The 27,117-nt window shown below is 44.8% G+C and overlaps 2 protein-coding genes across 8 annotated transcripts in view; one reads left to right on the top strand and one right to left on the bottom strand.

Moving 5' to 3' along the window:
• IL15RA (interleukin 15 receptor subunit alpha) overlaps positions 1-19,715 on the top strand; it is a 57,560-nt gene extending 37,845 nt beyond the window's left edge. For 2 of the 4 annotated variants that reach the window (XM_032425899.1, XM_032425896.1), the window contains 4 exons: positions 455-649; positions 2,269-2,301; positions 8,534-8,609; positions 11,294-12,395. In XM_032425899.1, coding sequence (XP_032281790.1) covers positions 455-649; positions 2,269-2,301; positions 8,534-8,609; positions 11,294-11,438 — 449 coding nt within the window. In that variant the 3' untranslated portion in view covers positions 11,439-12,395. Of the gene's footprint in view, positions 1-454; positions 650-2,268; positions 2,302-6,373; positions 7,964-8,533; positions 8,610-11,293; positions 12,396-17,666 lie in introns of those variants that run through there. The other 2 variants (XM_032425898.1, XM_032425897.1) reach the window with 2 other exon arrangements.
• FBH1 (F-box DNA helicase 1) overlaps positions 1-27,117 on the bottom strand; it is a 150,729-nt gene that overhangs the window by 72,182 nt on the left and 51,430 nt on the right. For 2 of the 4 annotated variants that reach the window (XR_004301967.1, XR_004301968.1), the window contains exons 20-21: positions 26,737-26,931; positions 25,749-25,924 (exon numbers count right to left, since the gene is read on the bottom strand). Coding sequence is in view for 2 of the 4 variants with exons in the window: in XM_032425887.1 (XP_032281778.1) it covers positions 26,761-26,931 (171 nt within the window). In the remaining 2 variants the exon portion in view is untranslated. Of the gene's footprint in view, positions 1-25,017; positions 25,925-26,004; positions 26,932-27,117 lie in introns of those variants that run through there. The other 2 variants (XM_032425887.1, XM_032425888.1) reach the window with 2 other exon arrangements.

Here is a 27,117-nt window from a genome sequence, read left to right as displayed (position 1 = left end):
AGCGCAAAACCAGGACCCTTCCTTCAAATACGCTCTCTAGGATTCGGTCAGGCTGAACCTCAGGCTTCCCCCCCATTTCAGAAGTCATGTGCAAATACGTAAAAAATAAATGAAAATCCGCACCCCAGATGTCTTTGGCAAATACAGTTGCACTCGGTTTTTGAGAGCAGCCTCCCATAGCATCCGAGTCTACCCAAATCCGTGGCATCTTGAACTTTGCCCCATGATAAACAGCTGCAGAGCCTCTAGCATTCTCGAAAGTCCCGTGGCCATTCCAGTTGGATGAACAGGTTACCCACCTAAGGGATTTTCCCAAAGAGCCATGGAGGAGTGTGCCGGGGGAGGGCTGACCCGCGGTGGGCTTCACTAGAGCACCAAGTCCACTCTCTTCTGGAGCTGAGCAGAGACACGAGTCTAAATATTCATGTTCTCCATATCTTGCACTTTCCTACAGAACCAGCTTTCACTTCCACGTCAGACACCACAGTGGCCACAAAGCCCGATATTGTGCCAGGCTCCAGGCCGATGCCATCAAAGCCTCCTGCTACAGGAACCACAGGGCCGATCAGTCAGGAACCCTCCCAAGCCCCACCTCAGACAACGGCAAAGGCCCTGGAACGCACTCCCTCCGCCTCACAGGAGACGCCAGGTTAGCACTGGCTTTGCATACTTTAGGAGAGGTCAGCAACCCGTGGGCTGCTTCTGGGGAGCGGGTGGAGACCTCGAGTGAGCCGACTGCACAGCATTATACCATCTGACCCGAAGTCCAGACAACTCAGTAACCCCCTGCTCGCTGCTCTGTGCCAAGCCTCCCTGCTCTGCCCTCTAACCTCTGTGCTCTGCCCTGCTTCAGCCCAGCTGGAAAAGAAAGTCCATCTCCTGGATGGGACAAGGCTCACCGTACAGACCTGCATGGCAGAGGCTTTGCCAATCTGAGTAATATCTGCCTCCTCCCAATACGGGAGGACAGTGGAAGCCTTCTGCAATCTGGAGTCACAGTCTGTGGGATGGAAAAGCTCTTGGTAATCTGCATCTTCCGTAAAGGCATAGCTGATTCTTTGTGGCGTGTTTTTCTCTACTACAATACCATTGATTATGCTCCTCACCCGCCCCGTGCTGTACCTTTCATCCCCGTGACTTACTCATTCCATCACTGGAAGCCTGGACCTCCTGCTCCCCCTTCACCCGTTTTGCCCATCCCACCCCCCCCCCCCCCCACACACACTCCTCCCCTCTGGCTGTCATCAGTTTGTTCTCTGTGTTTATGGGTCTGTTTCTGCTTTTGTCTGTTTGTTCATTGGTTTCGTTTTTTAGATTCCACATCTAAGTGAAATCATATGGTATTTGTCTTTCTCTGTTTGACTTATTTCACTTAGCATAATACGCTCTACGTCCATCCATGGTTATTGAATGGCAAGATTTCATTCTTTTTTATGGCTGAGTAATACTGTGTATATATATACCACATCATTATCCACTCATCTACTGATGGACACTTGGGACTGCTTCCATATCTTGCCTACTGTAAATAATGCTGCAATAAACATAGGAGTGCATATATCTTTTCAAATTAGTGTTTTTGTTTTCTTTGGGTAAATACCTGGCAGAATTACTGAATCGTATAGCTTTTTCCATTTTTAATTTTTTTGAGGAACCTCCATACTGTCTTCCACAGTGGCTGCACCAGCTTGCATTCCTACCAACAGTGTTTTCTCCACATCCTCCCTAACAATTGATGTTTCTTGTCTTTTTGATTCTAGCCATTCTCACAGGGGTAAGATAATGTGTCATTGTGGCTTCACATTTGCCTTTCCCTGATGATCAGTGATGATGAGCACCCTTTCGTGTGCCTCTTGGCCATCTGTGTGTCTTCTCTGAAAAAGTGTCTATCTGGTCCTCTGCCCATTTTTAATTGGACTATTTGCTTGTGTGTGTGTGTTGAGTTGTATAAGTTCTTACACACTTTGGATATTAACCCTTATCAGATATGTCACTTGCAAATACCTTCTCCCATTTAGTAGGTTGTCTTTTTGTTTTGTTGATGTTTTCCTTCGCTGTGCAAACAGGGCATATTTGATTCTTAAGCATGGCCCAGCATCTAAATAAATTACCCTTGTTCTCTGCTAAAGGGAATTTGGTTTTGCCAGCCATCAATCTCTCAAGGCTTTAGGATGGAAACCAAATTGTCCAAAATTCCTCCTGCTTAATGAGAAACTAGTGCCTTAACTGAGAGACAGCAATAACTGAGCTGCAATCTCTTCTCTGCAGGTACATATTCATACAATTCTGGAGCTGTGACTGGTAAGTATTTTTTTTTTCTCTTGTCCTAGCAGTGTTTATGCCCGGAGGACCTCAGTCGCAGGGGGTGGGACAGTCCTGGTTTATGTGCTGCCCCAGCCTGGCCACCAGCAGCATCCCCTTCTCCGCTCAAGAGTGTCTCGGTTTAGATAGTAAGTTATAGGATCACCCTACTTATGGGATTCTAACATGACTGCTTATCTCACTATTGGTAGCTCCTCCCTGTCAGGAGACGCCAGGTTAGCACTGGCTTTGCATACTTTAAGAGAGGTCAGCAACCCGTGGGCTGCTTCTGGGGAGTCAAGTGAGCCGACCAGAGAGCTGACGCATCACAAAAGAGCCTCCTTCCCCTAAGCGGGGCTGGACTTGCATGCAGGACTTATCAGAACACCACACGTGTGTACTACTGTCATTGCAATGCTGTTATTCTGTCATAAACTGCATTAATCTTTCACAGGGTTTCAGCATGATGCCCTTCACAGCAAGGCTGCTCAAATGTCTCAATATAAGAGGTTTCTTTTTACAGAAGAAGCACCCAACTTTAAAGCTAGGAGAGAAAGTGAATGACCCAGGGAATGTGAGGATGGGAGTGGAAAAGCGTTCGCAAGAATTAAAGAAAGAGAGGAAGGGAGGGGAGGAGAGAGGAAGAAGAGAGAAGGGAGAGAGAATTGCAATCATAAGAAAGAATCTAAGACTTTTGTCTGACAAGTTTTCAAGAAGCAAAAAAAAAAAAAGAAAAAAACCACCGTAACTTCGTACAGACAAAAATTATTTCTATTTTCCATTTACAAGTTTTTCTACTGGAGAATGACTCATTTTTGTGGCTATATTATATCTGCATCAGGTGTCATCTAGGGGCACCCAGGTGGCTCAGTTGGTTAAGTATCAGACTCTTTCAGCTCAGGTCGTGATCTCAGGGCATGAGATTGAGCCCCACGTCGCCCCGCATCACCCTACATTGGCTCCATGCTCAGCGGGGCGTCTGCTTCTCTCCCTCTCCCTCTGATCCTCCCCCTACTCCCACTCTCTTCTCTCTCTCTCTCAAATAAATAAATAAGTAAATAAATAAATAAATAAAATCTTTTTTTAGAAGTGTCATCCAGAAAAAAAAAAGTGAGGGGTGCCTGGGTAGCTCAGTCAGTTAAGCATCCAACTCCTTCAGCTCAGGTCATGATTGTGGGATGGAGCCCCTCTCTCCCTCTCCCTCTGCACCGCATCCTCCCCCACACAGGGTCATGTGCAAGTACTCTCTCTTAAAAAAAAAAAGGCCAACCAAGTGGGTTTGGTCATTTCAGCAGCTAGTTGATTAGAATGGTTTTTAAAATGATCAAAATGTATATGCAAAGGCAAGACAATAAAAAAAAAAAGCCCTTCTGGAGAGTATTTTCATGGAGAAACTGTGGGATTAATGACAAGGACACTGAAACAAAAATATGTTTATCACTTAAGAGGCAACCAGTAAATAAAGTAGCTAACCTAATTTTTCTCCTTATGTCACATATTACATTAACCTTTCTACAAAGTTTTACATTTTTTATTCATTTTTTTTGAATTGGTAATATTTGCACAGGGTTTAAAAATTACAAATTACAAAAAGATATAGAGCAAAAAGCCCCATCTCAGACTGAAAATCCCCTTGCAGGAAGAAAGCAACTCCTGCTACCAGATTTCTGTGTGTCCTTTCAGAGAGTCACCCTGTAAATAGCTCACAGAGGATATATGATGCTAAACAGGTATTGTATTTTCACTGTTTTGCACCTTGTTCATTTTCACCTAATGGTATCTCTTGGAAATCCTTCCATATCAATACATTAAAACCACTTCATTCTTTAAAACAGCTACAAAAAATCCTACCATATGGATTTGCCAGAATTTATGTAGCCAACCCCCTATTTGGACATGTGACTGTTTACATTCTTTGACTATGTTACAAACAGTGATTAATTGGAAAACCTATCATTTTGCTGTGGGCAAGTATATCTGTAGGAAAAAATCCTGTATATAAAATTTGAGGGTCTATGTTTTCTAAGTAGATTTTCAAACAACTACTTTATTATGGGATATCATCTTACATTTTTCCAGCTCATGACTTTCACCAGATTAAAATATCAGAAAGTCTCTCCCAAATTCTGAAGTATAATGTAATACACATTGATTGAACACCTGCAATAGGCAAAAATAGCTCTGTGCAAGAAACTGCGGAAATAGAGATTAAAAAACAAAAACAAAAACAAAAAACTTTAAATCTTTCCTGTTATGTAAGATTTCCTTCTTCCGGGGGGCTTCAAGATAAACATGTTAGCACCTAACTTACAAGACAGATCAAGTAATTGTTAGCAAAGAAATAAAAAATAAAGATGAGTTCTATTTCATTAGGTGTTATTTAAGTTTTATTGGCTAAGAAGGTGTAAACTGAAATTAAAATCATGCTAGTTTTCTAAAAACATTTAATGATGGTGCCTGCCAAGTCTGTCATGTACAGTCCCAGCTACCTGAGACCCAAAAGTTTGCCCCTGTCAGGTACAAACGGCAGAGACACCAGCTGGCTCCTTGGGCATCCGTAGGTGTTGCCATTTCTGCATGAATAAGCAATCGGTTGACCATGTTTGTAAGCAAATATAGATGCTTTACCATAATAATCACTCAGCAAATGTTAATTAACTTAATATTTTCATCAGCCCATTGATAACTACCAATATCACAATTTTTAAAGTTACATAAATGATTATCACAACTTATAAAAGTTGCTTTTTTTAGTTCAAAAGAAAATGGTAAATAGTAGATGCTCAATAAATAGTGAGCGAGCAAATGAATATGTTAATTTGAGGACTTTAACATTTTAATAAATGTTTAGGAAGTGCGAGTCTTCATTTCATTGTCTTAAGTGTCTACAGGCTCACTTGGCAGGCTTTTTTTCCTTTAAGATTTTATTTATTTATTTTAGAGAGAGAGAGCACAAGCAGGGGGAGGGACAGACGGGAGAGAATCCCAAGCAGACTCTGTGCTGAGTGCAGAGCCCCAAACAGGGCTCAATCTCATGACCCTGAGATCACAACCTGAACCGAAACTAAGAGTCAGATGCTTAACCAACTGAGCCACCCAGGCGCCCCTTGGCAGCCCTTTTAAGCAATAATTTCATTCAGCTATTCCAATATCCCGTATCTGATCTTTGACTAGGCTATTCCTGAGGACTCCTGATTGTAAAGTAAAAAGCCAGAATGTCACCTATGACAGTGTTTACATTGCCATGTTCATTTAAGACACAAGGAGGGAAGAGTTAATTCTTCAGACTGTGTTATACTTCTCATCTTTCATATCTGAAATCGATTTGCTGCAGTTGATATGCTCAGCCTTTAATAGGAGCTAGCTCTATATTATATCATTCCTCTGTTTATTCAATATAGATCGAGTTCTAACTCTGTGCCGGGTTGGTCCTCAGTTGCAATGAAATGCAGATTTCTCATTGAGAAGCAAATGGCACGTCAAATGTACTTTAATTTATGGACTGTGAATGGTTTCATTCAATCAGTTAGGTATTGATTGAGTACCTACTCTGAGCCCAACACTTACTGTGTGCTTAGTGCAGTAAGAGACAGAAGAGAAACACTGCCCAGGAATAATGATAGTCTTACTTCAAAACGGCCTTCATCAGATGCGGGTCCACCAGCACTCAGAGACAGCACTTCCTGGCTGATCTAGTTTGCAGGTACTGCTAAGGAATGGTGCTCTCCCCCCACCCTGTTCTCAGAGGACCTTTTCATCATCCACATTGAACAATGGCCACTGGTTGCCTCGGCCACCTTCTTCGCTTTAGACCCAACACACACTGGGGGTTGAAGTCAAGGCAGGGAGCTACTGGCCTTTCTCAGCCTCCTGAGCAATAATCCATCCCCACCCCCCACCCCCGCCCCTGACTCAAATCCTCCTCCGTTCTCCTCTGGCTCACCAAACCTCTCTCTCTTCCTTTTTCTACAACCCATGCATACCCTAGGAAACACAAAACGGTGGGGGAACTTGCCAGTTGATTTGTTTACCTAGCATCTTTGTGATTTTGGTTTCAATTTTTTTTACCCAGTTTGCCTGGATATAATGGAGGAAGAGGCCAAGGGTATGAGTTTGTCCCTGGATTCAAAGTGCTCTGTCACATCATTGGCTCAGGGGCCTCCTCTCTCTCTGGAATTGGGAGTCTGCAGGCGTGATTCTCATTCAGAAGAAACAGGAAGAGGCATTATGAAAGCAAAACTACAGCTGACATCAACCGGCCTTTTCCAATAAATCCCTCTGCGGACAGTAAATGCATGACAAGCTGATTAGTCAATGGAAGAAATAGTTTACCCTAGGGCACACCGTCTCTTAGGAAGTATTTCTGGTTTTTAGTCATAATGATTAATGTTAAGTCTGAAAATTCAAAACATTTTTCACTAATTTGCCATGCTTCCTTGTTATTTCCTTTGGGACTTTTCTATTCTTGTATTTACTTAGGCACAGGTAGTTTTGTTTTGACAACTTTATTGTTTCTTCTGATTACAGTACCATTTCAAAAATATCAGGGAAAAAGCAAACTTTTTAAAAAAGGAAATAAAGATTATCTACAAGCCCACCATTACTTAGTACTTTGGTATCTATTCTTCAAGGCTGTCCTGGGCCTATGGACATACGCATGGCTTACTGGAGATTATTTTTTGGTTCATTTTTATCTCAGCCAGTTTTTTTTCACCTAAGTAATTGGAGGCATCTTTCTGTGTTAATATAGATTCATTTCATAATTTTTAAAAGTTGGATGATAGTCCAATGTATGGGTATACCACAGCTTAATTAATTTTCTATTAATAAGAGATTGAGATTAACATTTTAAAAATTGTTTTAAATAATACTTCAGTGAATACTCCTGGATGTATTTGCCCATTTCCTTGGAATAAATTCCTAGAAGTGGGACTAGAGAGTCAACGGTGTGGTCTTCTCTAAAGCTGTTGTTACATGTTGCCGAATGCCCTTGAGAAAAACTGTACTCCGTACCCGGCGGAGAATCTGAGTGTTTCCCCACATCCTTGTATTTCTCTGTTTTTCGATAGAGTTGTATTTTGAAGGCAAAGATAGGAGATATATCCTGTACACGAGGTCGTGTGCTGGTTGTATAGGTACAGGTCCAAACAGCCAAACAGTCTAGGACATGTGACTCGTGGTCCATAGTCAGATCACTGGCCCCCCAGATGTTCAGGGTTGTCATCCTTCACGTAGGGTAGGTAGGTGATTTTTGCAGGGAGATTTCACAATATGGAGGCAAATTGACCAACTCTGCCTGGAGCTTATTATTGATGCAAGTGTTTTTAAAATAGTTAGGTTCACCGTGCCCTTGGGCTAAGCCCTCTGGCTTCCACATGGAGATCCCACTCTTCCTATCCTGTCTAATAAATCTTAAATGCCCTACAGCTGCTGGCCTCCTACCTGCAAGTGCCCCCACCACTCCAGGCTGTTCCTTTCAACTCAGCCCAAACAGGATCTTTCCCTTCTCCTAAGCCATGGCCTTACTCTCCTCTTATCCGTAACACCTTTTACAACACCTCCTTTCTCTCCTTACCACTCTTCCTCCGCCATAAAAAGCTGCTAGTAAAAACACAATAATGATGGGGGTGCCTGGGTGGCTCAGTCAGTTAAGGATCCAACTCGATCTCAGCTCAGGTCTTGATCTCAGGGTCGTGAGTTCAAGCCCCGCATTGGGATCCATGCCCAGCGTGGAGCCTATTTTAAAAAAAAAAAAAAAAAAAAGATGAAATTGGAAGAAACATGGCACTGCATGCTATTGTTTCTAAATGGGGATTCTGTGAAGTTGAAGAAAAGGGGGAGGTGGTCCCAAGGACAACTATTTTCTGACTTTGGATTGAGCAGCAGACCAGCCTTCCCATCTTGTGAACTCTGAGGCCTTTACTTTCTCCTCTCGTCCCATCACCATGTCACCCTGACCAGGAAGGATGGATTAGGAGCTGGGGATGTGGGACGACGTGAAAGGGGATGGTTTGAACTGGTGGTATTGGTGGGAAAAGAATGCACTTTCTGCCCAGAAGTAGAGCAGATTGGGCTGTGTGGACCTCCAGAAATGTCACTAACAGTTAGCTGGGGCTGGGAAGGCATTTGGATCTCTCTGCAGGATTGTCAATTGTAAAGAGTTTTCAGATTCTTAGACATGAACCTGCTGCCAGGACTCTCCGCAGGACAGCTCTATTCTGTTCTCTTGCAGTGGCGATCTTCACACCTGTCGCTGTGCTCGGGGTAGTATGTGTGGTGCTTCTTCTGGTCTGTTACCGAAAATCCAGGTGAGAAGCACGCGGGAATCACAGAGGACGGGATTCTTCCTTCCCTCCCAGAAAAGAGCTGCATCATTATGTTTCCACTGCCCCCTCAAAGCAAGACCCCCTTTCCTGGCTACTGAGGTGGGCTCTCACGCCCGCTCACTCCTGTACCGGCCAATGGAGAGCTGGCCCTGGGAGGCCCCCCACAGGCCACCAGTAGGAGACACGGCAGCCAGAACCTAACTGGTGACAAGGGGCCGCTCTACCACAAGGAAAGAAAAGCATGAACGAAGTTTTCTTTCCTTTTCAGAAGGAAAGACCTACCCAATAACCAATTTGATGGATATGCAATTGCTGTGATACAGTCATGAATATATTTTCTTGAATGTTCTCATTAAATATAGGGATATTTTCTTATTTATGTGCTCATTCATGTAGGCCTGACTTTTGTATTTCTAATCATTGAAATTCTTATTTCAGCATTGGGTGACGAGAAGACTGTTTTTGCCACTTGCCAAAATTTCAGTTTTTATTTATTTTTCTAAACTTGAGGCATTTTTATAATTTTCATTAAAGCCTCAAATGGCATATTCCCCTTAATTTCATACTTGTATCAATTAGAACCTAGTAACCAGCATTCCATGTTGATATGGCTGTTCTGGATCCTTCCTCAGCAACATACAATGAACAGGAGAAATCAGATTTGTTGAAACAAAACTTTTGGCTGCTAATCATAAAGAATTCTTTTCTAAATATATCAGTATAAGGATGATACCATCCTTCGAGCCTCACGTTGGCAAAATGACTGTTCCATGAAATGCTACTGTGAAGCCGAAATGAAAAAGTCATCTAAAAATTCACATCCATCTTTGAAAGCTGTTAATACCATCCCAACCAAAAGAAATGCCATAAACCTCATAGATCGTTTAGAAAGAGCATGCTAAGGTTGATGTGTGACTCGAAAATCTGTCAAAACAATCCCCAAAATGCTAAAATGTTGGCAAAATAAAAAATGACTTTTAAAAGGACTTTCAAAGTGTTGTTATAACTAAATTTCCACATGACATGTTGTATTTGGAGTTACGTTCTTAAAAAAGTATAATGACTAACTATATTCATTGACTTAAAAAATGTACACAATTTTTTAAGAATAAGACATTAAAAATAGGATCTTACAAGAATTTGTAAATTTGGTATATACGGCCAATAAATATGCCGATAAGATGAAAATATCAATATTCACTGACTATAGTAGAGAAATATTGATAAATATATCTGTAAGAACTGATAAACCTGAAAAGCATAACTACTTGGTCATTTGGTGAATCAATTCTTTGCTGTAAACTTATTTTTTACAGATGGGTTATTAGGTAGATTGGTCATTCAACAAACTGGCTTTCAGCAAATTATTTTCAGTACATTGGCCTAGAGTCCTGATTTATAGTTTAGCTCTCACTCCAAGGAGCTCAAAGTGCTTATGTCCTTGATAATTGAAGTGTGGCTGACATACAATATCCTATTAGTTTCAGGTGTGCAGCATACTGATTCAGCATTTTTATGCATTATGAAATGATCCCCATGACAAGGCTAGTTACTACCTGATGCCATACAAAGTTATTACACTATGATCGACCATATTCCCTGTGCTGTACATTATATCCCCGTGACTTATTTTGTAACTGGAAGTTTGTACCTCTGAATCCCCTTCCCCTATTTCACCTGCCCCCAGCCCCTCCCCTCTAGCAATCACCAGTTTGTTCTCTGTGTCCACAGTCTGTTGGTTTTGTTTGTTCATTTTGTTTTTTAGATCCCACAAATGAGTGAGATCATATGGTGTTTGTCTTTCTCTGACTTATTTCACTTAGCACTATAGCCTCTAGGTCCATGCATGTTGTTGCAAATGGCAAGATCTCATTATTTTTTATGGCTGAGTAATATTCTATTGTGTGTGTGTGTGTATATATATATATACACACACACACATATATATATGTATATATATATATACACACACACACATCTTCTTTATTCATTCATCTATCAATGAACACTCAGGTTGCTTCCATATCTTGGCTGGTGTAAATAATACTGCAGTGAACACAGGGTGCAGCTATCTCTTCAAATTGGTGTTTTTGCTTTCTTTGGATTCAAAGTGTTTACTTTGAAATGTCCTAAAGAGTTGCCTATCCTCAAGAGGTAGATGACATAATCCATGGAAAAAATTGCTGGCCCAGATACTCAGGGCCAAAAAACACAGGTCCTTCAATGACTGGGAAACATGTGGAATTAAGATGTTCTGCCTCCCCCACTCTTGGTTACTCAGGAACTGGTTAATATATTTGTTTCTTTAAATACATACCAAGTACCAAGAACTGTTTTAAAAGCTTTCTGAATATTACATCACTTTTATCAAGATGATCATGTCTGGCTTTGCCAGGCTCCCAGTTACTCTCTCCTTCTTGTGCCTGCCATCTGAACTACTGCTTTTTAGCAGAGGATTGGAAAAGAGGGGGTAAGCTGCTCCAGCAGCACTGGTCAATCTTTGGTGGACGAGCAGCTTAAAATACCAAAGTAAGATTTCAATACCAGCCATGAATGGAGGTAAGCTAGGTTTTCCCCATCTGAGTGTTCAACAGGAACTATCTGTTCACTCAAGCTGAGGGCGACCCGCTCCTCTTTTCAAAACCTGTGACTGATCTGCTTTACAGGCAAACTTCGCAGACACCCAGTGTTGAAATGGAAAGCATGGAAGAGATGCCAATGACTAGGGGAACCAGCAGCAGAGAGGAGGATGCAGAAAACTACCCACACGACCTGGGACACTCGGGGAGACTGAGGGCAGCAGAGACTTGAGCAAAGGTGCCAACCCTGCCCTAGCTGAAGAGGACCTGGAAACGACTCAAGGAGCTGGGCACCAGGAAACAGCCCATCAGGATGATAAAACAAACATCTTGGCATCATTTTATCAACAGCACCCAGCCAAGACACCTCCTAGGCTCTGCAGTCTCAGGATGGATGCTCGGGACCTGTCCTGCCCTGCCCGGCCTCAGGTGTAGGGCTGCCTTCCCCAGATCCCAGCAGTTGAAGCTTTCCTGGGAGCGGCTGAAGGCCTCGGCTTTCCTTTTACTTCATTGTGACATTTATTCGGGATAGCGTAGCAGCTTGACTATTCCACCCCTCATCCTGACTTGCAGTTTACAGAGAAAAGAAATACACCTGAGACTCTAAGACAATTCTGAGTCTCCTGCTGGCTTAAGAGCTGTCTACAAGGATGACAACAGTGTTGCAGCTCCAAACGCTGTCCCTCTACTGAGGTGCTCTGCAGGCACTGAAAGGGAGCGAAGAGGCATCGCGCCCCATGAAGCCACTGAAGGATTCACAAGGAAGGAAACTGAACTCAGTGACATTTTCCATGTATATGCATTTCTATTTATACTCCCTATTATATCTACATATTTTATATAACTGTTATTTTGAAATTGTGCCTTGTATAAACAAAATGTCTATTTTCAATATAAAAAAAAAATGCACTGAAAGAATCACTGAGAAGAAATGTGCCATGAATAAAAAAGAGGAGAAAGAGCAGGAATGCAGAGTCCCAAACAGTTGAGCTTGGCTTTTCTTTCTAAAAGGAGAAAACAAAACAAAACAAAAAAAACCTTGCCTAAAGCTAGATCAGATCACAGTTTTGGAGACTCTCTAACAAGATTTCCATGCGTGAAGCAGTAAGTGGCAGGTTATGGCCCAGGTGTGCCTGGCACACCCGCTGTCTCTTTCCCTGCACTGCTCGCTCTTTTTTTTTTTTTTTAATAACATTTATTTCTAAAATCAGGGGCCTCATCCACCTCCTCATTTTATAGAGGAGAAAACTGAGGTCTATAGAAGTTGACTTGCCCAAGGTCACATGGCTCAATTAATGCCGGCTTGGGCTGGGCAATGTTTAGGGAGGGCGATGGGGTAGGAGAGGAGCAGCCCCAACTAGAACTCAGCCGTTGACAGCCTCTCGCACAGCCAGGGGTAGTCAGGCCGCCATCACAAGCATTTGGAAAGTGGGACACGGACTCAGCGACCATCCACATGTCACCAGCAGCTTGCCAAGGGCCATTCCTTGCTAACTTCCTCGTGTCATCAAATTAGATGGTTTCATCAAAAGCGAAGGAAGGGTAGGACTTTCCAGTGGCTGGTGTTGGGATTTTAGAGCCATGCTGTTTTCACTCCCTGCAAATTCTCTTTCCCAACGAGAGGAAACTCATCGCTAACACATGAGCGGAGCCATTGTATTTGCTGGGCTTACTCACTTGATTATCCTGAGTCTGCCTGATTACCTAAATGTTTTGCTTCTCGCTTCAGCTGTTTGCCCCTCCGTTTCTAGAGTTTATCATTAACTGGATCCATTTTGTTCTTTATAAGTTTTAAGAGTTTGACCCTTGTGATTTCAAAAACTAATTTGACAGAAGACACAACTCGGCATAAAAAAAATTGACAGCTGTTCAGTAGAACCAGAATTTTGAAAGGTTTCTACTGGGTGTAAAAGAGTTAAGTCAAAGGGCTACTTCACAGCTTTGTGGTTCCATTTTACCATCATCTTTGGAAAACTAATATGACAACCTCCGGGGGGCCCATTTCGGAGCTGTAGAATCACCTGGCTCTGGTCCATCACAGAATAAGTCTGTGATCTATCAGGCACCAACCAAGTTCAAGCTGGGGAAATCACACGACAAAAATTAGATCTAGCAAAGTAGATCAAGCAAGCATGGTGGGGTGGAGTTGAAGTCTGGAAGGACCCAGGCGGGTGGGGTGGGGGTGGATAAATAAATCAAGTGTTTTTTTTAAAGAAGCAAAGGGGTAAAATGAATTCTCTTAGTAGGTGGTGCAGTCCTAGGGACATGTCTAAGTAAACCTCTATGATGCCAGGACATATCACGGCCCCAGAATTTACCCACTGAGCAGTGATGAACATCTTGAAATTAAGAACTATTTTCATCTTTGAATTTTCAGGGACTGTTGAAGTGCCCTGAAGGTGATTAAGAGACTCTGGATAAGTAAAATAAAAGATTCTTAACCAAAATACAGCAAATTTCTCTGACATATGGTAGCCTATTCTCAGGCACGGCTCTAAACGAGGTGATGTTTGGGGGCACTCAGCTACTTGTCTTTCTGCATCCGGTCTCCCCATCCTGCCTTGACAATTCCAAGCACTGCCTCGCGTTCTGTCCCCATTTTACACGAAAATAGTACTTACTGATGCCCAGAGGGTTTGGTTGGGGAGGACATGTGGGACCTGGAAGTGAGGAGGAGTGCGCAGAGAGCAATGATAAGCTACAGTGGAAGGGCGGGTGTGAGTTCTACCAGCAAGTGAGTAGTACGTAGGGGTGTGAGGTGCACCTCTTCTGCTGCATCACGGCCCCTTCCTAGTCCCTCCCGCCTCCCCGTATCAGGAGGCTGCATGCCAGAGTCCTCCGGAATCACCACTTTCCCCTACCCTACCCGAAAGCCTCTGATTCCTTCACCCTGGGAAGTGTCCCTGCCGATTGAGCTGGTAAGATGCTACTTGCTCTAGTTATCTGTTGCTGCAAAACCCACCATGGAAACAGCAGCTTGAAACTATCACTGTTTATGATCTCTGGGGGCCAACTGGGCTCAGCCGGGCAGCTGTGCTTTATGTGGCAGCAACTAGGCACACTCACTCGGCTGCATTCAGCATGGCTGGGCTGAGCTGGAAGGTCTAAGAAGGCTTCACGGGCTCATCCGGGGCCTTAGCATGCCTCCGAGCTGGCCTGGGCTTCCTGGCAGCATGGCAGCCTTGGGGAAGTCGAAGAAACTGCCAGGCCCCTTAAAGGCTAGGGTAGGGACCGCCACACGTCACTTCTGTGCATTTTATTGGTCAGAGCAAGTCACCAGGCAGCCAGATTCAAGGGGAGGGGTAACAACAAAAGGAATCAATGGAAACTATCTTTGGAGACTCTCTACCACAATACTTCCCGGGGCCATCAGAGAAATGGAATTTGTGTTTCAATCTCTGGCATTCAGTAAATGCCAATAAATCCCCGACGCATGAATGAACAAAATGATCCAAGGGTACCTGCAGGGGACTGAGAAGAGACCATCTTAATTTTTTTTAGTGGAAAAGGATTTGGAAGTTCTTCAACTGGTAAGCCTTTAGCCCACATCTGTCAGCTGGCTGCAAATATACATAATTCACATTGTTTTCTCCTCTTTCATTTCCTGTCATCCACAACATTTGCCATGAAGAAAACTGATTGATCTTCATCTTTTTTGTCTTGCTTTTTTCCTTGATTGATAAATAAGACTCTTATTTTCTTCTTTTTAAACCTTCCTCTAGACAGTAGGAAGGGAACAGGGACCAAAGAGACACATTTAAGGGTCTCTCCATGTTTCTAACTGTCCAATCTGTTTTCTTCACCAAGGAAGGACCTTTTACTAGGAGCCTCAGAATATCAAGAATGTAACGGAGAATCTTGTTTGTTTTCCCACAAGTCTATGCTCCTTGAAGGCCAGACCAGCTAGATTCAAACAATAGTAGCCCCAATACCTCACGCTGCCTGGGGTGTATCAGAAATTCAATGTGTGGCTCTTTTCCAGAATTTATAAATACACAACACCACATTTATGTGGAATTCTGGCTCACTCTTTTCGCCCCTAAGAGCCTGTCTGTAAATCCACCCATCCCACTTCTGCTATTTTTAGCTCTCCAGGATGTAATACCCCTCCCATTTTGGGGACCCAATATTGTGTTGGGAGTGCCTTCCTGCCCACTAACTTAGAGAGGCAGATATCACCTCTCCTGCTCCCACCAGTGTGTGGGGCCCTGACCCGGGCTCATCAGATACCACAACTAGTCAGCACTCAGAAGCTGTGCTGTGAATACGGAATGAAAAAACACAACAGAACTGATACAGCGACACCCTGCAATGCTTCTAAACCATCAAACGGTTGTGATACTGTTTCTTGGCTCTGCGGATTTGGGCTTTGGTTCCTCTCCGTTTCCCAAACTGAATCCTCTAGCTTCCCATGATTCTATGAGCCCCCAACGTTCTTTCAAAACATTTTCTTTTTCCTTAGAACAGACCCAGTTTTCATTACTTGTCACTGAAAAGTTCCTAACTGGTAGGGAATATGGTGCTAGGAGAGCATATTGCAAGTGAAAGAAGTAGAGAAATGGGGACTATCTATGATGGTTATCTGCCTTTGAGAGAGGGTAGAAAGTAGTGACAGTCCTGCTAATATTCTGAGATGGGGACCCAGCAGCCCATGGCATGCTGTGAATTAGTTCCCCAAAAGTTATCTGGAATGGCATGCCCACTGTGAAGGCCCAGCTCTGGGAGACTGCATCACTGCCATCCTAAAATATCATGGGTAAAGAAAGTCAAGGCCATAGATGGGTGGCTACTATTAATGGCAGTGAATAACTCAGAAAAGAGAGTAAGAATCTCAAATCCTTAAGGTCTCAATTCAAGCCACAGATGGAAACCTAGAGACTTCTATAACCAGGCTGAATCTCATCCTTCAGAAAGCAAAGCCAAGAGGGCTGGAAACCCAAATTAAGAGTCTGAGTCCTCCTGCCGTTGAGTACCATTAGCTGAGTTTACAGGCCCGCCAGGTTTCTTAGCTGAGAGGCAGGGCCCTCATTGGATAATATCGGAATGAAGATCCAGGGGGAAATGTGCAGGGCTCACAAGGATCCCTACTCCCCCATTTACCCCGCCTTGTCCTCAGAAGCAGCCCCCAGTTTTGTCTGGTCACGCTGCTCCTCACTTCAAGGTAATACTACTTCCTGGGCTGAGGAGTAATCTTGCAAGAGGAAGCCTGTTCTTCTAGTGACCCACCTCCCGACTCCTGGTCTGCAAGGGAAGAGACTCGGACAGCTCCCACAAAGGCCATCCAGAACTTTGCTCTGCGCCACCTCCCTCACTGCACTTCCCTTTGCCTCCCAGGAACTGCCCTACTGTCTTCTCACAGGTCAGGCACATCACTCACCATCAACTCATTTGTCAGTCCTGTGCTATCCTCTCCACATCCAATCTACCCTTCAAGAGGCAGCTCGATTTTCTACCTTCTCGGGGGAGCCTTTATTAACTACTCAAACATACAAAATCCCCTGCCTCTGGGCTCCCGTAACATTCATTGTGCACCCTATAAATGTGGCATTTGCTTCTTACTACCTTTGTGCAGTGGAAGGAACACAGGACTTAGAAGACCTGGGGGCCAAGCTTTCTTTCTACCTTGCTGGTCTTGTCAGCTTGGAAGAATCCCTTAGGTTCCATCTTTAAAGAGGAGGTACATGTATGGTCCTTCTCACCAAGGTGAGGAGCAAAAGGGATACTCGAAAGTGCTTTGTGCCTGGCATGTGTCTGTCCTCTCTCTCTCTCTCTAGACACTAGAGATGCTGAAACTGAAGACCTGGGACTTATCCTTGAGGCTTACAGCCTGGCCAAAAAAAGACCCATCGAAACAAAGCAAAACAAAGAGCTCATACCGCAAGTTTAGTCGATACAAATGCCACAGGGGTCATGAACACAATAATGCTGCAGATGTCTGGGAAAGGAAGAAATCACTAAAAGGCCTAGATGTTTGGGGAGTCTGTTTCAAAGTGACGGGACTTACGATGAAGGATGGGCAAGATCGAAGTAAACAGAAACAGGCAGGGAAGGTTCTACAAGGGGCAAGGACAGAGGCGGGGACACAGACAAGAGAGAGTAAGGCAGATGGCAGGCTGTGAGCTGGGGCTCCAGCACGATCGCTCAGTAACCACATGTCAAACAAACTGAAATAAAGGAGACTTCAAGAGCAAAGGTCTTGCAGGGACTGGATGTAGGGTCTTCCCCGCTGCATCCCTGGCTCTACCCAATGGCCCCTTTCTGGTAGATAACCATCACCACGAACTGAGATGGTTACCTACCCAGGGCTGATTCTTCAATCCTCTGGGCAGAGGGCCAAAAGCACAAAGTACAAAATGAGATCTGTTTATATACTGGAGAATCAGCTACTGGTAGCTACCTACCCCTCCCCTTCCTTCTCAAACAAGTCCCAACATTTAGGTATTTCTTCTCTTCCACGCAGCCATGCACATCAGAGGAAGTGGACAGCCACAAGCTCCAGGAAAGGAAATCCTGATGATTTGAAGCCAGGCCCTTGCCAGTGATTGGTTTAGGACTGGGCAGGTGACCCAGTTGTGACCATGGAAGTATGACGTCGGCTTGGACGCTTCTGGGAAAGGTGTCCTGGCTCCTAAGAGCCACAGAAGACAGGCTTCTCACTGCCACTGCTGCATCTGGATGCCCTGCCCAAAACTTCTGCAAATAGCCTGTTGCAGGGAAGTCAGCCGGGGCAAAGGGCAGAGGCAAAAGAACCTGGCTTCTCCACAACAGTGCCAAGCGGCTTATGTTGCCGCCCTACAGTCTGTCCTCCTCTGCACTCCTAGGTAAAATCATAACATTTGTTGTTCAATGCCCTTTAGAGTTTTTGTTTTGGGTTACGGCCCAAAAAGTGATACAAAATCCAATACTGAATTTGGTAAGAGAAAATGGGGATATCCTACCAGACCCTAATATGGGGAACTGACTGAGCAGAGGCAGTAGAACAGAGGGCAGGTAGTAAGGTCCCTACTACTCTAGGCTAGGAGGCCAGGGCCCCTCTGTTACGTAGTTGTAAAGCAACAGATTAAAACGTTACCTGTTTTACTGGGGGCCCAGATTAGGAAAACACATTATGAGGAAAGTGATGACTTAAAAAGATCCAGAACCATTGAATTGGACATTTAAGAAAGGAAAACAAAACCGAGGTGCTGATATTGTGTTGGCTCCTTCTTGGGCCTTCAGGAAGGCCCTTAAAACGTGAGCTTCAGTTGAAGGTAGACCAGATGTCTCTTCTGCCTGAGGTGCAAGTTAGACTGAGATCCTGAGGCAGCAAGAAGCCCCTGGAGGGTTTTAAGCAGGAGGCTGACGTAACTTTGCCTTCATTTTAAGACGCAGTGTGCTTCCGCGTGGGGAGTAGGAGAAATGAGCCGGCAGAAGCACGGAGCAACTGCACGACGTGGCCACAGGCCAGGCGGGACAAGAGCACCGGTTCAAGAGGAGGATAATGGAGAAAAATGGATGGACTCAAGATTCACGAGAGGTCAGGTCAAAAGGATTTGCACGTTGGTGCCTTTACTGATGTAAAGAAGGGTGCGGGGAGGTACTAGTTGGGGCGGGGGAAGAAATCAAGAGCTGCATTTTGGATGTTTGCAACATGGCTAAAACATTGAATGGAGTAAGCAAGCAGAGGCATTTAGGGTTGAAACTCCTCTCTTTAGTCTACCTCTTACTCCAAACCACTAGGAATAGGAAATATATAAAATCATGGGTGGTGAGGAACATGAGGGACAGCACTACTGCACTCACTTGGAGAATCTGTAATTAAGTAGCCAGGGAGGAAGGGAGTCCCCTCCAAATGCTCTGAAACCCCTCAAAGCCTAAGGGGAAGGCCTTTATTGAAAGAGACCTCAGAAAGGGGTACGTGAGGTCTTCATCTGTCTGGGGCCGGGTCTGGAGGGACTCTTGGTCCGCCTCCTTTGGGGCCAGCTTTACCGCACCCATCCACTGGCAATGCAAAGCAGTCGGCTTCCAGTCCCCCGGTGTACCCCACATTCCTCAAACCCAGCGGTGCAGGGGGACTGAGAAGGACTGGTGGCAAAGAGCAGGCTGGAGGAAAAGCATTAGACCACAAGTGGTCTGATCTCGAGGGGCATCCAAGTCCCTCTGCAATCCAGGCAGTTGGCCCAGAGGCAGACCCGGCACCACCAGAGGAGTGGAGTATGGGGACTGCCACACGTGCCTGGGGACTGGACTTTCTGGGCAGGGGGAATTTCCCCTCCCCCCCCCCCCCCGCCCCTGCCCCTGTGTGTTCGGGGCTTAGTAAACTGTGTGTGAATCTAACCTCAGCTCCCTCCCCCAGGCAGCTGGACAGAAAAGTATGCATCTGCTAAAAGCACGGTGTTGAGGTCAAGCTGGTGCTATCTACTTCCACACGTGCCCTCCACATCAGCCTCAAACTTTCCACACTCTCTGGGTGACCCGAATGGTGACTTCACTAAAAACACACTAAAATGATTGAGTAAGAGCGACCAAAACTTCCTCCTTAGCCATTTATAGGGGCTTTCCTATCTCCGATCCCAGCCCTCCCCACCACCCCCCACCAGCCACCCCTTGCCCGTGTACTCCCTCCCCGCCACCCCCCACCAGCCACCCCTCGCCCGTGTCCTCCCTCCATCGGCTCCTCTGCCAGTTCCCACTCAACACGGAGGCATGCTCACATTTCTTGCACTCTATAAAGATGAACTCCCCTCCCCGATGCCACGTCACCCCCCATCCACTGTCTTCCCTATTCCCAGCCTCACTTGAGGCTCATCTATGTGGACGGTGTCTGGTTTCTACTTCCCACTCCTATTCTAAAGGCCTGTCATACAGGCGGAGTTCACACCAATCATGATATGAGAGACCTTACCGGAAAGGCACCCTATCTCTCTATCTTCCCCCCCGCGGGGAGTAAATTGTTTAAAAATCTTTGAGCAGATTGTTTTGGTGTGCATCCTGTATCTCTAGATAAGCTCCTATTGACATCTACTTCCATTTCTCAGTTCCAGGCACCGTAGACAACTTCCTACTGTGAAAGCTGAGGTCAAACACCCCCCCCCCCCACGTTTCCCTACCTCAGACACACACTGACATTAGGAAGCCTACCTATGCGCAACTGAGCGGGGTAGTAAACTACCTGTCATTACTTTTTCTCTACACAACCTGTTGCTTTAATTTTAGAGAATTAATGATGTCCTTGTTTCCCCGCCCCATTTGCTTCGTTTTCTGGTGTTTATCACCAACTCCAGCCTGAACACTCTGTTACTTTAAGTATCCTCCCAAGGTGTTCAGGAACATGTGGGATGCCTTCCGCTCCCTTCTGCATTGGATAGCTTGTTTCTTAGAGGAGAGTCCTCCTCCTTCTTGGTTTGCTCTTGATTTGATATAATTCAATCCTCCAGTAGCTTCTCGGTAGATAAAATAGTTGTGTCAAAGTGCCTTTATCCTATTGCTCATTTGGTTTGGTTTAGAATTCTAAGCTGGAAATCATTTGCCCTCAGTTCTGAAGGTACAGCTCCACGGTGCTGTTGCTGTGCAGTCTGAAGACATTTGATTTGCAGATGACTTTTTTTCTTTCTGGGAGCCTGGAGGATCTTTGTCTCTGGTGTTTCTAAAATTTCACTCTAACAAATTCACCGTAGGTCAGTTTTCATCCATTTTGCCGAGCATTTGCTGAGCATGTGAATCTGGAAACTCATGTATTTGGCTGTGGGTAATTTTGATGATTTTTTTTTTTAATTTCCCAAATTCTGTCTTTCTCTTCCTGAAACTTTCATTATTCAGATGCTCAACTGCTTAAATTATTTCTGACTACGTATTTCCTCTTTTTTAATCTTTGTTTTTGCTCTACTTTCTGGATATTTTCTCAAACTATCTTTCCAACAATTCTATTGGGTTTTTTCGTACTTTTAATTACGTCCAAACATTCATATATGTGTGTGGATATATATATTTATCTTGATCCTGTTATTTCATGGATGCACTGTCTTCTCTTATTCTCTGAATATGCTTAAGAAATTTAGATGGTTTCTTTTCCCTGCATGGACTGTTTCCTCCAAGTTGATTCTGTTTGTTTTAATATCCAACCTTCACCTTGGAATTTCTCTTCAGATGTTTGGCAATCCTTGGTTTATTACTATGTGAAAGTGAGGCACTAATGTGTTTGAAAATCTGAGGACTTGGGTGGAGTTTGAAGATTGTGAGCTCTTGGCACTGGGTAATCTGGTTGGCCAATTTCCTTGGGAAGCCCTGGTGTCACTGTCAGTGTTTCTGCTAAGGTGGGTTATATTCCCCAGCGAAGGAACTGGCCACCTCCCACGGAGAGTATGTGTGCCAGTATGTGCATGTTTTTGTGTGTGTATAAACTTCAAATGTTGAAATTCTAACCCCCAAGGGGATGGTATCAGGAGCTGGGGCCTTCGGGAGGTCATTAGGTCATGATGGTGGAGCCCTCATGAATGGGATTAGTGTTATAAAAGAGACCCCAGAGAGCTCCCTTGCCCTTCCCACCATATGAGGGCACAGTAAGAAGGTGGCCGTCCATGAACCAAGAAGCAGGATCTCAGCAGACATCGGATCTGCTGACACCCTGATCTTGGACCTCCAGCCTCCAGAACTCTGAGGAATACATGTCTGTTATTCATGAACCACCCAGGCTGTGGCCTCCTGTTATAGCAGCCCAAGCACAGTAAGACAATGGCCTTGTTTTCACTATGGCACTGCCCTCAGCTACGCCGAGTCTCTTATGTGACATGGTCCACTTGAGAGATTAAACCTCTGGTCTTCTGCTATGGTTGAGCATGAAAAGCTGCCCAGAAATCTGATGATTTAAATGATTTTTATTTCTTTTTCTTTTCCTTTTTTTTTTAAAGTAGGCTCCATGCCCATCGTGGAGCCCAACACAGGGCTCAAACTCACAACCCTGAGATCAAGACCTAAGCTGAGTTCAAGAGTCAGACGCTTAACCAACTGAGCCACACAAGTGCCCCTTAATTGGCTTTTAAATAAACTTTTTAAAAAAGATTTTTTATTATTTGAGAGAGAGGGAGTGCACAAGCAGGAGGTAGGGGAAGCGGGAGAGGGAGAAGCAGACTCCCCGCTGAGCAGGGACGCCCCCCCGAGTCGATGTGGGGCTCGATCCCAGAATCCTGAGATCATGACCTGAGCCGAAGGCAGATGCTTAACGACTGAGCCACCAAGGCACCCCTAAATAAACTTTTAAATAAATTTTTCTACCAATCTTCCTGGTTTTTGCTCCACCTTTACACCCTCCTTCTAGAAGAACCTAGTGCCATCAATCCCCACATCTTTTGAGAGTTCTTGGGCTTAGGACTCAGTTTACTCAACGAGCTAAGTCAGTTACTACTCACTTATCTGCTTTCCAACTTCCAAAATTTTATGACTATTACCTCCTTTTTGTTTTCTTTGCCCTTGTAGGTTTATGCCTTTAAAAAAAAATCCTTTTATTGCCACTTAGTATGGTTTCAGAAGACATGTTTAGTCCACCAAATCACCCGGAGTCCCCACCCACATCTGACTGCCCACTGGCTTCTAGCCTCACTGAAACTGTCCATGCTAATGCCACCATGGACTTCGGAGTGTCAGTTAGACAAACACCTTTCCACCTTCACTTGACTTAGGTGCGGACGTCCACTTCTGTTTAAGCTCCTCATCTCTTCCTCAGTAGCAACTCTATCTCCTGGCATCAGTTATCACTCCCTTCACCAAATCCTCTTCCTTTCTTTACCCCAGGCCTGGTGTTCCTGGGGCTTCTTACACCTGTGCTCTTTTCATTCTCATTATTCTGCTAGAATAAGCACAAGACCCTTAAACTGAACTACCTTAACTGCCACTTACATACTCACAACCCTAAAATCTCTATTTCCAGCCCAAAGCAATCTGTTGAAGTGTAGATCCGTTTCCCCAACAACCTCCTGGACAAACCTACTTGGAATTCTCATAAGCACCCCAAATTCAACATGCCAAAAACTGAAGTCATCATTGTGTTCACAAACCTATTAAATTTCCCACGTTCTGCCTCAGTGGAGGGTGCCCTCATCTACCCTGCAAAAAGCCAGACAACCGGAAGCCCCACTCAGATCCTGCGGCCGACAAGCCAGATGACCGGAAGTCCCGCTGAGACCCTGCCACAGTCCATCCTCATCTCAGCTCTCTCAAGGTCCTATTGGTTCTACCTTCTTAACATCAAGAACAAGAATTCTCACAATTTAGTGTGCAAAAGCATCACTTGTGGGGCTTGTTAAATACCAACAGCTGGGCCTCAACATCACAGTTTGCGACCCAGACTGAGAATCTGTATTTCTAACAAGTTCCCAGGTGATGTTGGCGCTGCTGAGCTGGGGACCACACTTTGAGAACCACTCATCTAGTCAGCAGCACTCCTCACCGTCCATTTCCGTTCCCCTAGTCCAGCAACACATCCCCTGTGCTGGGACTGTAACAGTTAATTTGCCTGACCTTTGTAAAACGTCCTCCAGTCTACAACTGGCATGCTCTTCCTAAAAAAGGCAATCTGAGGTCTTAAAATTTACAATGATTCCTCAGAATCTTTCCAAATCACACTCAGACTCACTGGCCTGCTGTTCACGTCCGTGGATGGCCGGCCTGGCCCCTGCGAGCCTGCTACTACCGTGCGCACACTAGACTCCAGCCACACAGACCTCTCTTCTCTAGCCCAGAGTGTCCCAAGGCCTCACACCCCCGGTGGCTGCACTTTCAGCGGCTGGTATGCTGCCATATTTTAAAATATCTATCAACAAATATTGTCAGTTGCCCCAATACCATCACCTCATTATATTCTTAAAAATCTAAAATCTGATAGACGTCTTGAGGATAATTACGTGAAGGAACAAACTAACGCATGGTCTAGGATACACTGTGATATTTTAACACTTACGTTGCAAGAACAATTCTTATTTTATTTCAAGTACCTTCACACGTAACAGCATTCATGTCTATATGGGCAGCTGCATCAGAATCTCTACACACACGATAAAATAAGAGAAGGTGGAGACAAATCAGAAATGCTTTCTTTGAAACGAAGAACTAGAGCTGGCTATCAATAGATTGAAGATTCTTAACTCAAAGAGATCTCCTCTGAGCATCAAATAAGAGAGATTAATAAAAAATTAATGAGCCAAAGAAAAATATTCGGAACTAGCTTGTAACTATTTTCCTTATTTTCCCCATTATTGTGGGTTTAAAAAAAAAAAAAAGACTACAGAAAATCCTGCACAAAAAAACATTCCCAACTAAATAAAATCATGAAAGCCTCTTATCTTAAAGACTCTACTTTTAAAAAGATTTAGTGGATTTTCATTTTCATGTAGTGTTTACATTTTTGAGTAATGCATTTATTTTTCTCATCTAATCACTCCTATTAAAATGACAACAGATATTTAACACTTATTTTTTTAATTTCTATTTTTGCTGCTATGTACAAATTATTTTTCTTATACACCAAATATTTAGTTTCACTAATTTTAAAAAAATTCTTAACACTTGAGAGGCACCTGGGCGGCACAGTCGCTTCCGTGTCTAACTCTTCATTTCGGCCCAGGTCATGATCTCAAGGTTGTGAGATCGAGCCCCTTACTGGGGCCCACGCTCAGCAGGGAGTCTGCTTCAGATTCTCTCTCCCTTTCCCTCTGCCCGCTCCCCCCCAATGCTCACGCACTCTCCCTCTCAAAAACAAAACAAAACAAAACTCTTAACACTTAAAAAATGAAATACTAGTATTAATATTCCTAGATTCTGTTATTTTTTAAAACTCGTACCAAAATGCTAGTCCTGACATTTTGCTCTGGCAGTACCATTACCACACACGTCCTTTTTGTCCTTCCTCCTAGAAAATTTTTCCACCTTGAACAGCCAGCTAACTGCCTGTCCTGTTGGTAAATGCAACTCCAGCATCACTCCCATCAGGACACCCTCCGACCTCCCCTGTGGATAAGGATGCCCGTCCATCCCTCAGCACCCCTGCGGCCCTCCCCCCGCACCTGGTTCACCTCCAACTACAATCACATTTGTGGTTCCAAATCTCCGGGAGCCGGGGACCACACTGTGAGTCCATACGCCCACGTACACCGCCCCTGCCACACCACAGGTGCTCCATGACGGCTCAGTGAGTTGATGACTTCTCCAACAAATACGTGGCTTTCCCTCTGGTTGGCACAATTTGATTTCCAGAAAACACGTGAATGAACCCTTGCTTACTACCCCTCCCCCAAATCCCTCTTTTGAAGGACAATGAAAATTATGACCAACCCAAATTCAAATCCCTTTCACTTGCTCTTTTATTCTGAGTCATCCATTAAGCATTAATTAAGGCGAGGCCAGGAATCCTGGCAGAGCGGATGAAACAGCCCCATCCCGTGGCCATTAAAGTCTCCCACGTCTGCCTTCAGGTCCCATTCTGGGAACACTCCTCGATATGCAAACATTAACTTGGCATTCACCCTTCTAGAGCACCCCTAGCCCCATCCGACAGCACGCTTGCTTTACTCACCGGCCCGCATTCTAAGCTCCACCAGGCTGATGGAGGAGGCTAAGGGGAGGCTGTGACAACGGGAGCTACGAGGCCCGCTCCTGGACGCCGCTTGGTGGGCTCAGAGACTAGATGTGGCGAGCTCTTTGGGCAATGCCGTGCCAACTCCCCCACCTGTCATCTGCATCCCTGAAGTGCTGTATGGCAGAAACGTAAAAATACCAGATCCATGTACATCTAGACGATGTGAGTTTTGTCATCGGTTTCTGTAAGAATTGCTTTATTACATCCACCCAGCATCCCCAGGCAGTGAACCAGGTACCAATCTCCCGTCTCTCCCGAGACCCCTCTCCCCGCCCCCACAGTGGCCAGACAACTCCACTTCTCTGATCCTCCGTTCTATAGGTGGGAAACACAAGAAGTCTGGCTGTTGTCACTCTGTGTTTGTCTTTTCGTGTATTATGTTGCTCCCCTGTTCAAACCGTGAACCCCGTGTAATGACAAAGGTACACACTACATGTTATACACGTGTGACTCCCCACGGCACAAAAACCTCTCGTGTTCTGATCTGTCAATTATCGCCCAGACATGAAGTCTCATACTCTGCTTGATCATCATGTGAGCAGGGACACAGATGTTGAAAAGAGTGAGTGGGACAAAGAGAAAGTTGGAGAAAGTTCAAAAACCACAGGGCTGAGGCCAGTGTCACGCAGTGGTATGCCAGTGCTACAATGCCTGTTTAATTGAAACCTTGTAATAAAAGTTTAAATACATAAAATGTTTTTTTATCAAAAGAACATCCCCCGCATCCCCCGCCTGATGCGCATAGAGCAGGGGCAGTGGGAACTGGCTACCTACAGGGAATGGAGAAATGGCAGGTCCAACTCTCGTTGGCTTCGTATTCCTCAAAAAATGCTCTGTGAGTGAATTCAGAGTCTCAGCTGAGTGAGAACCCTACCCCACACTGGCTTTCTTCAAGTAACTCGAGTCCACACAAGGCATTCTATACCGTGGAGAAAGCTCCTCTTGGCTTTCAGAAGACAAGGAAGAGCAGGGCTTCGTGTCTGGGCAGCACTATGTTCTCGATGGTGCGTTCCATGGAGTGCACCTGCTCAGGGGAGGCCGTCAAGAAGGCCAAGGGCCCGATGCGCTGCTCCGCACAGGAGTGGCAGAGGTAGCCACCCTTGTTTTCCTTCCTGTTGCTCTGCAGGGAGGGGGGAAGAAAAAGAGGTCAGGGGGACGATCAGACAGCAGGGATTTTCCACCAAGAGACTAAGCCTTATTATTCTGATGTTTTCCGACGTGGGCAAACCTCTGAGGTGACATATCCCACAGCACAGCCATCTAGGGTAGACTCCACTCTATCAAATTCCTTTGGGGCAGAAACCAG

This window comes from Phoca vitulina, unplaced genomic scaffold, assembly GCF_004348235.1.
Source record: "Phoca vitulina isolate PV1807 unplaced genomic scaffold, GSC_HSeal_1.0 scaffold33, whole genome shotgun sequence".
Classification (NCBI taxonomy): Eukaryota; Metazoa; Chordata; class Mammalia; order Carnivora; family Phocidae; genus Phoca; species Phoca vitulina.
This window is presented reverse-complemented; position numbering and strand designations above follow the sequence as displayed.